The 14,263-nt window shown below is 42.8% G+C and overlaps 1 protein-coding gene across 1 annotated transcript in view; it reads left to right on the top strand.

The window, feature by feature from the left end:
- Positions 1-14,263, top strand: part of CD38 (CD38 molecule) — a 41,778-nt gene that overhangs the window by 8,900 nt on the left and 18,615 nt on the right. The window contains exons 2-3 of the mRNA XM_019928450.3: positions 11,712-11,841; positions 13,497-13,632. Of these exons, the coding sequence (XP_019784009.1) occupies positions 11,712-11,841; positions 13,497-13,632 (266 nt within the window). The remainder of the gene's footprint in view (positions 1-11,711; positions 11,842-13,496; positions 13,633-14,263) is intronic.

Raw genomic sequence — 14,263 nt, forward strand, 5'->3', positions numbered from 1 at the left:
TTTTTTTCCCTACAGATGGATAGTCAGTTGTGCGAGTACTAATTATGAAATAATCCATCCTTTATCAAGGGTTTTATAATGCCATTTCTGTTGCATATCAGCTTTATCAGTTCACTTCTGGGCTCTAATCTGTTTTATGATCTGTTTTTCTCTATACCACTCCACATTGTTTAAATTACTAATGTCTTGACACTGAGTAGGGTACCTCTACCTTCTGTTAGTGGACATTAGTTTACATGTTTCTGGAAGTTTATATAAACAGAATCACGTACTACATATTCTTTTGTCTCTGGCTTCTTTCATGGTCTTGGCATAATATTTTTGAATTCACCCATGTTGTTGTACATATTAATAGTTCCTTCCCTTTTATTGCTGAATAGTAGCCCATTGCGTGTATATACCACAAGTTGTTTATCCGTTCATCTGTTGATGGGCATTGTATTCACTTTTTGGATACAGTATTATGAATAAAGCTTCTATGAATATGAGTATACAAGTTACTGTGTGGACACGTGGTTTCATTTTTCCTGGGTAAATGTCCAAAAATGAAATAGCTGAACCATGTAGTTTAGCTATTTAAGAAACTACTAAACTGTTTCACAAGGTAATTGTATAGTTTTATGTGTTCATTATCAGGGTATGAATATTCTAGTTGTTACACTTCCTTGTTAGAAGTGTTCTGATGGCTTTGCAGTGGTATTTTAATGGTGGTTTTAATTTGCATTTTCCTCATGGCTAATGATGTTGAACATTATCTCATGGGCTTATTGAAGTATGTATTCAAATCTTTTCCCAATCTTAAAAAAATTAGGTTTTAGTTCTTATCATTGAGTTGTAGGTGGTTTATGTATTCTGAATACAAGTCCTTTATCAGATGTATCCTGAAAATATTTACTTCCACTTTATGACTTGCCTTTTCATCTTCTTAAATGGAGTCTTTTAAAAAGCAAAGTTTGTTTTTTAAATCTTTATACGGTCCAACTTGTTCATTTTCTCTTATATAACTGTGCTTTAGGTCTTTGATCCATTTCTAGTTAATTTTGTGTATGGTGTGAAATAAGGGTCAATTTCATTTTTTTCACATATGAAAAACCTATTTGCTGTAGTATCATTTACTGAGAAAGCTTTCTCTTCCCCACTGAATCTCTTTGACTCCTTTCCTGAACGTCAGTTGACCATGTCTGAGTCAATTCCAGGTGCCATAACAGAACACCACAGACTGGGTGGCTTATGAACAACAGAAATTTATTTCTCACAGTTCTGGAGGCTGAAAGTCCAAGATCAAGATGCCAGCAGATTCAGTGTCTGCTGAGAACCTACTTCCTAGTTCAAAGATGGCCTCCTTCTCTCTGGGTCTTCACATGGAGGAAGGGAGGGAGGAGCTCTCTGTGTCTCTTTTATAAGGATGCTAATCCCGTTCATGATAGCTCCACTCTCATAACCTAATTACCCCAAATGCCTCATCTCCAAATACTATCACCTTGGGAAATAGATTTCAACTTACAAATTCTGGGGGACACAAAATTCACTCTACAGTACCATGTATGTATGGGTTTCTTTCTGAACTCTCTGTTCTATTTCCTTGATCTATAGCTACCCTTTCACAACTCTTATATTGTCTAGATCACTGAAGCTCTTTAGCAAGCCTTGAAGCCGAATAATATAAGTCCTCCAGCTTTTTTCCTTTGATTGCTTTGGCTAGCTTGTATTTTCACATAAATTTTAGAATCAACTTGCCAATATTTTTAACAAAGCATGCTGAAATTTTGACTTGTGATTTGGTAACATCTTAATATTGAGCCTTCCAACCCATGAATATGGGATATCTCTCTATTTTCTTAGTCATTTAAAAATTTCTCTCAGCAATGTTTTGTTTTCAGAGTACAAGTCTTGCATATATTTTGTTAAATTTATGGCTCAATAATTCCCATTTTTGCATTCCTATAATTATATATATGTATATATCCTACTTTGATATAATACGTAGAATATAATTTTAATATATAGTATATAGTATGTAGTATTTCATATATAGCAAATGTTATAATATATACTACACAGTATATTATGTATCCTGATCAATACCTCGACCCAAAGCCTTCTCGATCTCAGTTAATGGCAACCCCATCCTTCCAGTGTCTCAGGCCCCAAACCCTGGAATTATCATTGACTCCTTATTTCGCTAACACCATGCATCTTATCTGTTAGGAAATTTACAATGAATCAAGAATCTATCACTTCTCACCATCATCACTGCTACCACCCTGGTCCAAATCACCATGGGCACTTGCCCGGATTACTGGTCTACCTTTCTTTGCCTGTTCCCTCTTTCAGACTATATTCAACAAAGCAGTCAGAGAAATCTTTTGAAACTTAAGTAATATCATGTACCTACTGTGCTCAGTATCCTCTATGGCTCCTCAGTTCACCGTGAGTAGCTTATGAAACTCTACTCAGTGGGGCAGCATTACCTTTCTGACCTCATTTCTATCTACTGTCCACCTTGCTCACTATGCTCCAACCACACTGGCTTCTCTACTGTTTCTTGAACACACCAGGCACTCGGGCTGTTGGGAAGGTTGTTGCTTCTGCCCAGAACGCTGTTTGCTTGGATGTCTGTATGACTAATTTCTTTGCTTCCTTCAATTCTTTGCTGAAAGGTCATCTACTGTCCTACTTGTTTAATGCCAAAAACAGACACCTCCTCCCCCATAACCTCTGACACTCTTATCCTATTCTATTTTTCCTTTTTTTCATAGAATTTATAAATTTCTAGGATACTCTACAACATTCATTATCTTTATTGTCAGTCTTGCTGAAAATTGGTTTATTGTCAGTCTTGCTCTGGTAGAATGGAATTCTCACAGGACAGAGACTCTTGTGTATTTTGTTCACTGGTATATCTTACTTACTCATAAACGCGCCTGGAACATAGTATATGCTCAATAAATATTTGCCAGATTGATGAATTAATGATTTCTGAGCTTTCCTTCAGCCGGAAGAGTCTGATTTTAAGATCCTACTTAGGGAAGTCCTAATTGCCTCAGTGAACCCTGACAATTACCCCCTTCCTCCACTAGGTGGCAGTCTTCACCTTCAATGCAGGCTTCCAGCAGCCTCAAATTTGAGACTTCATCGCTGAGTTAACCTGCACGTTTTCTTTGGTCCAAGACAAGCGGCCCTGCAGGACATAACAGCAGGAAAATTCACAGACTGAGTGTAATTACCCCTTGAGATTCAAGTGCTTTTAAGGAAGAGGGTTTGGGATGTGAGCACTTTCCCCGGGGAGCAACACATTACGAAGGTGATGTTGCTGCGTTGATGGGGACTTTGAAATATAATTGTCATTTACGGGAAGGATGTAGGTTTAGAGAGAGGTGACATTACAGAGTTATGAAGCCTGAACTAGGCTGACAGCATACAAAATGGATTTAACCACCAAATATATCTTTTTTTGGTTTGTTTTTTTGTTTTCTTCGCTTTAGCATAAAACTTTAACACTTTCTGCCCCGTCCCCTCTTATTCCACTTACTTTCTGTCCCTATTCTGGTCTTCAAATTCTCATTTGACCTACAGGGAAACGACAACCCCTCTGGGGTCTTGGGTCCTCCTTTCTGTTAGGACCCACTTCGTTCTGGGGATAGGTAGGGACATGATTTAACATTTCCTGTGGGACGCAGCATTGTTTAGCAGGGAGAGCAGAGTTTGGACCTAAGGCAGCTGTGCCACTTGCTGACTGGCTTTGGGCAAGTTACTAAGCTCTGAGCCTCAGTAGCAGGGGATTGTACCCCTGCCCCCCATGGGGCTGGTGTGAGAGTTAAATTGGATGCATACAAAGTGAGCGCCAAGCGCAGCGCCTGGCACAGGGTGAGTGCTCTGTGGTGTCATGCCCCCTCCTTTCTCCTTCTAGCATGACTTCTGGGCACAGGAGACAACCTACCTAGGTGGGTCAGAGGGAGGGAGAAGGGGTGGGAAGTGAACAAGAGGGAATACTCTCGGGGGATAAGTAATGGCATCTGCTGGAAGGAGCTGAGTGGGAGGAAGGGGGAGCACACCCCAGTGACCTTGAATCCTGACATCTGTGCCCGGCCTGCATGCCTTGAGCCTCCAGGTCACCAGTTAAGGAGGCAAACAGAAAACAGCTGTCAGGCTGAGAGTCCAGCTCAACACGGAAAGTTGCTTATTAACAAATCATGTCTTTCAGAAGCTGCTTCTGGAGCTTGTCAGGCATAAACACTGATGAAGGTGTGATGATTTTTACAGGCCTTTCGATTCTGTAATGTCCCATTCAGACGGTGGGTTACCGTCAATACCTCCCCCAAACCACAAGACCAGCCACTACACGGTGGTTGAACAAGGTGGTTGTATTGCTCTTTGCAAGAAGACTGAGCGCTCACCATAGGGACCCAGAGGGGCAGGGCAGGGCTCTGTCTGAGGATGGTAGAAAGGACTGGTAAGATTCAGGCTTATTTTATGAGATTTGGCAAAGGTTCGAGGAGGCTGGCTTTGCTGCCAGGAAGCAGAGGGGAAGGGGGTAATTCTATGATAGGGAATCTTAATAAATCTTATCTATCAGGCTGGAAGAATGAAGGAAAGCTGAAGCTGTAATTGGTAAAGAAGCAGCAGTCGCTCATATGAGCCACAACGAATGGATATTGGGTCACTTCATTTGTGTGTGTGCGGTTTGGACATTGCTTTTGTCTGTTCACACGGCGTGCTGTTATGGTCACACAGTGACCTTACCTGATGCCACTGTCCTGGAGTTGTGGTCCACAGGAGAACACCAAGGCCTTCCTACCAGTGCCAGGCCAGCTCCCACGTGTCAAGGCTGACTTTCTCTTTTTCATCACCACCGTCTCCACACACATACAACCTGGTGCACTCTGGGCCCCAGGGAGGAAGGAGCTAAAGTAGCTGGCTTTACTTATTTAGGAAGAGGGATGCCCGTGAGGGAATTAAAGGAAGGCAAGAGAGCTGCTGGGATCTCCTTGACAACTGGCCCTCTGGGCAGATACGCTAGTGATATTGGTTAGAATGAAGAGACTTATCTCTTTTTTGTTTTTCTTTTTTTCTGTATGCGGGCCTCTCACTGTTGTGGCCTCTCCCGTTGCGGAGCACAGGCTCCAGGTGCGCAGGCTCAGCGGCCATGGCTCACGGGCCCAGCCGCTCCGCAGCATATGGGATCTTCCCGGACCGGGGCGCGAACCCGTGTCCCCTGCATCAGCAGGCGGACTCTCAACCACTGCGCCACCAGGGAAGCCCGAAGAGACTTATCTCTTGAATGCCCTCAGCAGGATGTCATTTGTTAAAGGATCACTGATAGAAAATAAATGCAGTATGTGTGAGGTTTGAGTCCCTGAAAAATCATGGAAGCTGTAGAATTCTCCAGAGAATAAAATGGAGATGCCTCATCACTTCACTCCTTCTGGCTGTGTGAGGAACCTTGCAAAACCTCATTTGGTAACTTCATCTATCATTCTGGGCCAGGAAGGAGGACAGGATGGACCCTGGGGGCTATACAGGATGCCCCGACCTGTCCTTGCTTTGTCTGAGCTTCTCAATGACCCGTCTCCTTGAAATTATTCACAAAGTTTGATTCTGGGTACAACCTGGGATAAGTGAGAGGGTGATCTGACAATCCGATTTTGCTTAAGGATGCAAGGAAGTCTTTAGCGTGGAAAGAAAGATGCCCTGGAAGAGGTACATGGCCCTCTTCTCACCTCACCCCATATTTCATGTCATTAGGTCTTGAGAAATGGGTCTGGGTCACCAACACTAGGTCTCCCCTGGTGTTGAACTGAACTAGATGAGGAATGAGAAGTGTCACCTTTTGGCCCAGAGATGTGGGAGACGGCACAGAAATGGTAGGTGGCGACCACGGGGGTTTGGACCTGAGCTGTTCCCATGTTCTAAGACCTTCCAAGAGTCTCAAATGCTTGGTCTAACAGCTGAAGCAACTTGAAAAGAAAATGAAAGTTTCGCCATGCCTGCCATTGTAATATATGCTTATTATAGAAACATTCAAAATATAGGGAAGAAAACGTCACAAAACAACCCTTATACTCCTAGCAACAAGATATTACTATTTTTAAGACACGGTTTGATTACTGTGGGGGTTTTTTCCACTTTTTAAAAATTGATTGTAATCATACCAGATCTTCAGTTAAAAAAAATTTAACCTCTTCTTTTCTAGGTTACTTGCATAATACAAGAATCCATTTCTGTTGTAAGCCAACAGAAAAGTATAGGATGAAAGTGGAAATTCCCCTTTATTTCTCTTCCCAGAGACAACTCCAGTGATCAGTTTGCTGCCATTCTTTTTCTATTTCTCTAAGTTTAGACCTACTTTTCCCACTTAATGTAAAATAAACATCACCCAAACTATTCCAAGCTCCAAAGTATAAAAACTTTGTTCAAAGACTGCTTTATATTCCGCTGAGCACAGGCACCCTATAAAGCATCTCTTTTTTGTTGGCTACAAATCACCAATCACTCTGGAACCCACCAAAGAAAGCAAAGCCAGCAGGTGGTCAAAGAGAAACCCACCGAAGTTATAAACATATATCGATTTTGCGTGTGTCACAATTGGGGGAAAAAACAAAGAAAAATCATTCTCCAAATGAGGATCCTGATTCACATTTAATCAAGTTTTTGTTTTTCTTTTTTAAATCTGTTTCTATCCTCGGTAGTAGAAAATGGGAAAATGTTCTACTCTTTATTGTGTTTGCAAATTTTAGTGCCTTGGGCAAGCCACCAGTGCTTTAGTTGTGATGAGTTTTGTTCTTTGTCTGCTCTAGACCTTGACATGAGTGCCTTGAAGATAGAAATGGTGTGTATTTATCTTTTTAGCCCTGTGTCTGTCGTGAAGCTAGCAGTAGGCCCTCGGTAAATATTCGTGGAATGAAAGGATGGGTGGAGGAAGTAACCCAAGTGCCCATGATGGGTGAAGAGATAAACAAACTGTGGTGAATACCTACGATGAAATGTTATTCAGCCTGAAAAAAGGACATTCTGACACATGTTACAACATGAACAGACCGTGAGGTAATTATGCTCAGTGAAATAAGTCCGTCACAAAAAGAAAAATACTGTCTGAGTCCACTTATAGGAGGTAACTACAGTCTTCAAATTCATTGAGACAGGAAGTAGGAGGGCTGTTTCCAGGGGTCTGGGAGGAGGTGGGAATGAGAAGCTTTTGGAAAATTACAGGTTCTGCTCTCTTCCCCTTCCCTCACCCTGCCTTGGCTGGTCCAGAGCCAGGCACTGTGTGTTTACCAAAGCTCTCCAGGGGATCCTCATGTGCGGCCAGAGTTCACAAGACCCGGTGACGCCCAACAACCCTCTGGGCCAGGTGACCATGTGTAGGGGCCACAGGCATGGCCTGAGTTCTCAGGAACAGCCCGCTGGGCTGACAATTCCCTTCACAGTGAAGGGTAGGCCGCCCTAGAAGTGTCACAATTAAAGCCTCTAATTTTGGAACAGAGGAGCTATTGAAGAGAAGAGCGATACTGAACTCTAGAAATGGTTCTTACTTCTCCCACGCTGCCCCTTTAGCTAGAGACATCTGCTTCCATCCCCGCAGGACGCAGGGATCCTGAGGCCCTCTGTTTCCTTGAAACCAGCCTGCTCACTCGAAACAGCTTTTGCTTGTCTGCCATTTGATTTGATGGAAGAGTGCTCTACCCGGGGGGACAAAAATGAGGACCGTGGGCTTTGCAAATAAAAATAACTAAATTAAGGGCTCACATTTTTCCAGCCACACTTGTGAACTTGAGACCCATGTCTGCAATGACATGTATGAATGAGTACTGCGGACATCTCTGTACCCTCCGTCCTAATTTCTTTTTATTTTTATCTATCTATATTTCTTTCTTCTTTTTTTTTTTTTGTCTGTGCAGCGTTGAATGCGGGATCTTAGTTCGCTGACCAGGGATCAATCCCGTGCCCCCTGCAGTGGAAGTGTGGAGTCCTAACCACTGGCCCGCCAGGGAATTCCCTCTATCTTTCTTTCCATCCATCTATCTTTCTACCTATCTACCAATTAAAATGCTTATTGCTCATCCACGGTGAAATGTTTACTTTTGATTTTTTAAAAATTTTTGTTGAAATATAGCTGATTTTCAATGTCGTGTTAGTATCAAGTATACAGTAAAGCGATTGTTTATATATGTATATATGTATAGATATATATTCTTTTTTAGATTCTTTTCCATTATAGGTTATCACAAGATATTGAGTATAGTCCCCTGTGCTATACAGTAGGTCCCTGTTGGTTATCTATTTTATTTCTAGTAGTGTGTATATTTTAATCCCAAACTCCAAATTTATTACCCCCCACCCCAGATTTTAAGGATGAAAAGTGGCTTCATAAAGCCTGTCCCCAACCTTCTCATAACCTCTCCCCATTTCCTCTCACTTTTGGAGCATGTAGGAGGCTCTGGTCTCAGACAGTGAAAGGGAAGATGGATGAGTTATAAACTCTTCCAAGATCTGTTTCAACTATGATGTTCTAAACTCTGCTCCTTCTAAACAAGAAACTTTAATTTTTAACCTGGGGTTTCTTGAATTCTTAAGGTAATGTGTCTTGAAGGGGTCTATATACCTAAAAAGCATAAAAACTTTTAATTTTTAACCTGGGGTTTCTGGAATTCTTAAGGTAATGTGTCTTGAAGGCATCTATATACCTAAAAAGCATAAAAATCTTCTCGGAGATCTGTGAGTTCTCCCGTTTTTGGTGGTGAAAGCATCTGGTGTATGGTAGGTGCCCAGCGCGTGGTGATTTCACTGAACTGCCAGTTTTTTTGTGGTGGAAAATTCTCTTGTCCTTCCACATCAAGGAGATGTCTCTCCTCTTCCACTCTTTGTGGCTGAGGAGGGAGGCAGAAGAGTTTACGAGGGAGTTGGGATCAGAACAGGAAATTCCTGTGAGGGCCACTGCATTACATGAATTGAAGTAAAACATGGTCTTCTAAAGTAAAACAGCCTCCAAACACCTTTGCTCTAAACTTCCCGTGATGGTGCCCCGTAAACTTTGATGTCGAAGTACATTATGTAAGAACGTTTTTCTCTCACATATATAATGTATGGGCAGAGCCAGGTGGATAATGGTTTCCCAGCAGAGCTTTCACAGGTCAGCAGTGATGCAGGTGAACGGTCCCATGCATGCTGGGGAAGGGGAGGGGTGTCCATGAAAGAACCGGGGGCCCGGGGGACAAGCCAAGTGTTATCTCATTTAATCCTCCAAAACTTCCCAGGCATGAAGTATTCTTATCTCCCTCTTACAGATGAAGACAACAGGCTGGAACAGTTTAATAGCCTGCCCGGTAAGGCTGTAGCCATGTGGGAGGCACCCACAGATTTGGGGTCCAATCCCGCTTTACCACTTACCGATCATGTTACCTCGGGCACATTGGTTAAATTCACAGCCTTAAAGTTTCCTCTTTATCAGTAAAATGGGACAATGGTGGTACCTTCCTGGGACAGAGCCTGCAGGCCAGTCCCTTCTCTAGAATTAAAACTGTGCTTTCATGATTTTTTTATTCTAAATTTTTGGGATTTTTCTTATTTTAATTTTTTATACAAATTTTAAAGGTCGCTTTCCATGTACAGTTATTATAAAATATTGGCTATATCCCCATGTTGTACAATACATCCTGGAGTCTACCTTACATCCAATAGTTTGTACCTCCCACTCCCCCACCCCTATATTGCCTGTCCCTCCACCCCACTGGTAACCACTAGTTTATCCTCTGTATCTGTGGGTCTGCTTCTTTTCTGTTGTATTCACTCGTTTGTTGCATTTTTTAGCTTCCACTTATAAGTGAGATCATACAGTATTCGTCTTTCTCTGTCTGACTTACTTCACTTAGCATAATGCCTTCCAAGTCCATTCATATGGCTCCAAATGGCAAAATTTCATTCATGTTCATGGCTGAGTAACATTCCATTGTGTATGTATACGCCACATCTTCTTTATCCATTCATCTGTTGATGGACGCTTAGGGCCTTCCATATCTTGGAACTTGTAAATAATGCTGCTATGAACACTGGGGTGCATGTATCTTTTCAAATTAGTGTTTTTGATTTTTTTCAGATATATCCCCAGAAGTGGAATTGCTGCATCATACTGTAGTCCTATTTTTAGTTTTTTGAGAAACCTCCGTACTGTTTTCTGCAGTGGCTGCACCAATGTATATTCCCACCAACAGTGTAGGATGGTTCCCTTTTCTCCACACCCTCACCAACATTTGTTGTTTGTGTTCTTTTTGATGATAGCCATTCTGACAGGTGTGAGGTGATATCTCATTGTGGTAAAACTGTACTTTTTGATGTGGAATGGCCATCAACATTAAAGGCTGCCTTTCTCATCTTGCCTTGTAGCAAAGTGTGCCCATGACTACATTTTAGCAAATATGATAAGAGCAAATAGCAAGAACATCTTCTAGCACGTGTCCTTAAAAGGCAGCTGGCACATGGCCATTGCTGCGGTTACTTCTCCCTTCTCTTCCTTCTCCTCCTTTCTTGTTCCCTAACCTTTCCTGCTGGCTGCAATGTAGTCATGATGGCCGGAACTGGAGCAGCTATTTTGGACTGAGAAGATGAGTCTCCAACATACACAGGGTGGCTTTGGTGTAAGGCCCTGTGTCTCACAGGTATCCTCTGATTCCCTGGCTTATCAGGAGGAATAATCCACTCGACTTGGCCAGCCTGAGTTGGGAAGGCAAAAGACCCTCTGGAATGGCTGCTTTGTTCGTGCCCTGCAGGGCCAGAGCAGGCTCAGAGGGAATAGAAAATGAGGGGCTCGTCTTTACTCCCCCAGGTTTAGCTGCCTGACCTGGTACTGTATTTGGGATGCCGGGTCCAAAGGCTGGAGTTTGTCCTGATAACCATGTCTGAGCACTCCCAGTGGAAACCCACTTCCTTCCCCCCAGGAAATGATGGGCTCAGGTGCACTAGTTAACACAGACACAGAAGGGAAGGTCCAGCTGCAATCTTCTCCAGCATCCCTCCCTCCCGTCCATCTCTGCTGCTTTGCCAGCCTGCCTTTTCACTGCCAGGGGCTGTTTGGAGAGGACATGGGGTTGGAATTCCTATTTCAGAGACTTTGCTCCATCTTTGGGGCTGGCACGGAGTTTCTCAGAGTGACTTTTTCAAAACCCAAAATCAGATGAGGTCACTTCCATGCTTAAACCTATCCACTGCCTTCCCATGGTAATTAGGTAAAATTTGAAACCGTTTCCTTGTCTGAAAGACTGATTATTTTTGTTGATTTCTCACCACCTCTCCCCTTGTTCTTTTCTCACTTCCTCAAAATCAGCAAGTTCTTTTCTGCCTCAGGGCCTTTGCACTTGTGACACCCTCTGTCTGGAATGCACTCCTTCTCAACATTTAGTCTCAGGGAGCCCTCTCCAGACCAGTGGTCATTGCTTCAATATTCCCCACTGATTTCCTGCATACTTATCATAATCCATACTTATTTCGTTAGCGTATCTGCTTGTTTGTATAACCAGAGAGTAAGCCCCACGAGTGCAGGGACCTTGTAGGGCAGGGAGGGTGATGCTCATCTCATAAAACTCTTGTACACATGAGACGTGATGGTGTATATGAACCACCTGGCACACAGATATTTTTGGGGGGTAATTATGCTCTAAACATATGTTTGAAATCTAATTATTCATCTTTTATTTTATTTCCCATGTTTTATCTCACAGAGGTAGAGACTGCCAAAAGATCAGGGAGGCATTCAGGAATGCATTTATCTCTAAGGACCCCTGCAGTGCGACAGAGGAAGACTACCACCCACTGATGAAGCTGGTGAATCAAATGGTGCCTTGTGACAAGGTAACTGGGTCAAGTTATGGATTTGAAAACTGAAGATAAAAGTCAAAGGGAAGAGGTCATGGGACTACATTTTGACCAGGATGAGGGAAGAGGAAAATCTGTTTATTAGGATGTAGGCATGGTTGGCAGGGAGGGAGCTTGGGGTCCATTGGGAGACCAGGATGTCATTGGGATTTAGAACATCTGGGGACTGGAGAGAGAACTGGGGACAGAGAAAGAGGAAAGGAGAGTCGGCCAAAAATCAGGCAAAACAAACCTAACACAAACCCCAACCCAATCCAAACAAAAATAATCCACCTTATAGAACTGCAAAACTCTCCCTGACCTCCGATGATGATGATGAGGACAATGCCATTTTGCATCTGCTGAGGGCCTTTTTTTGCTTCCAAATGACTTTCTGAACCTTTATTCTGTTAGGTTTTCACAGTCAACTTGTGGAATAGGTAGGTCAGACATCAGCAATCCCATTTCACTAGAGAGAAAACTGAGGCGTGGCAAGTTTAGGTGGCCAGTGATTACGCAAGTTTGATGGTCTTGAAAGTGACCAGTTGAAATGTAAATGGCCCAAGATTTAGAGCCATAGAGGCCTGGGTTTTAATACATTAATTATACTGGAAAACGTCTGTAATGGAGTGCATCCTTTCTAAAGTCAGTGTTTAAAGTGAAAATTCAATGTGCCCCAAATCATCTTCACGAAGCCCTTAAGACAGCCACACATTACAGTCTCCTCCCATTGTTAGAGCTGGAGCGACTATGGAACTCCGGGGTGTACACCAAGCCCAAAGCCCAACACAGAGTAGCTGCTGGTAAATCATCACCAGGGGACACTGGCTGAATAAGTGACTGCCCACAGACACGGGACAAACACCTTATTTGCACTGTCTCATTTCATCTCAGCATCTCAGGACTTCCTTACAATTATTATCAATACCTTTTACAGATTGGGAATGTGAGACTTAGCAATTCTTTGGCTGTCCAAGGTCAGACAGCCAGTGAGCAGTGATGCTGGGTTTCATAAGGCAGCATGACTCCAGGGCCCCGGCTTCAAACCTCCACTGCCTCCTACTAAGAATGAATAGATCCATGGAGCAGAAGATTGTTCTGAAATTTGACTTTCTGCACCTTTACAAGGGACCCTGCAAAAACTCACTATATTTGTTCTTTTCCTTTTTTTGTAAGGGGATAGGGGAATTTCGGGGAAAAAAGCAGGGGTTATGGAGCTGTTTAAGAATCAAAGGGCACTTCTCCCAGAAAATAGCACTTAGAAAAAATTGTTTTGCTGAGAACTTTAAGAATTTGGGACTACCTAATGCCTCCCCCAGATGTGTTTGGAGCTTAGGTTTATTATAAGATTTTGATCAGTGGCTTTGAGACTTTTTTCCCTGCAATCCAGAATAATAACTTCACTTTACATCATGACCTAGGGAACACACACACACACACACACACACACACACACACACCCCCTCCACACATGTACTCTCTCTCATTCTCACACACAGAGATCCGTGAAACCCGCAACACCTACTCTTACTATAGGTGATTTATTCTGATGTTTCCTATGTTTTCTTTCATTTAAAAAGATGCAAATTCGGTGGAGTTTTTTTGACTTAGTAAATTGATCTCAATAATAGATTGTCTTTATTCTCTCTTAGACAGTCTTTTGGAGCAAAAGCAAGGAGCTGGCGCACCAGTACACGAAGGTCCAGCGAGATATGTTCACCCTGGAAGACACACTGATGGGTTACATTGCAGATGACCTTAACTGGTGCGGAGTTGCAGGCTCTTATGGTGAGGATCTGGTCCACTTGGGGTCGCCTGGGGACGTGCAGGGTGCAGGAGCCCTGAGCTCTGCTAGGGATTCCAGAAGATAAGTGTGGAGGAAGGAGCCACAGGAGCCCACCCTGATGGCATCTATACCCTTAATGACAACTCAGGCTCATGTAAAACAGAATTCTGTAGACCAACTCATGTTTTCTAGAAAAATTGACTTTAGAGTTTAGGGCTGTTCATGCTTCCTGATTCCCTCCTTTCTGAGTGCAAGAGTAGCCTGCTTCTGAATTGTTGGTGTTTTACTTTCTATAAGGGCATCATTCAGGACCAAAGAATTCTAGAACAGAATGAGGACTCTGAGGCAACCAGGCCAAAGTCCTTGTTCCACAGAACAGCCATAGGGACCACATGCTGGGCTTCTCTGGGTCTAGGGCCAGTGTGTGGCTTTGCCATTGATCAGAAGTCACCTTCCTTGCCCAGAAAGACCCAGAACACCTCACTGTGGGGAGATGTTTTCTACTGAGAAAGCCTGATTGAGCTCATTTCACTTCTTTTTTTCTCTTTTTATTTATAATGTGGATATTTTTACTTTATATAGTTTTATTCTTATTTTTATTGCTTTTGACTATTTAAAAAAACTTATTGTAGT

Source organism: Tursiops truncatus, chromosome 5, assembly GCF_011762595.2.
Source record: "Tursiops truncatus isolate mTurTru1 chromosome 5, mTurTru1.mat.Y, whole genome shotgun sequence".
Lineage (NCBI taxonomy): Eukaryota > Metazoa > Chordata > Mammalia > Artiodactyla > Delphinidae > Tursiops > Tursiops truncatus.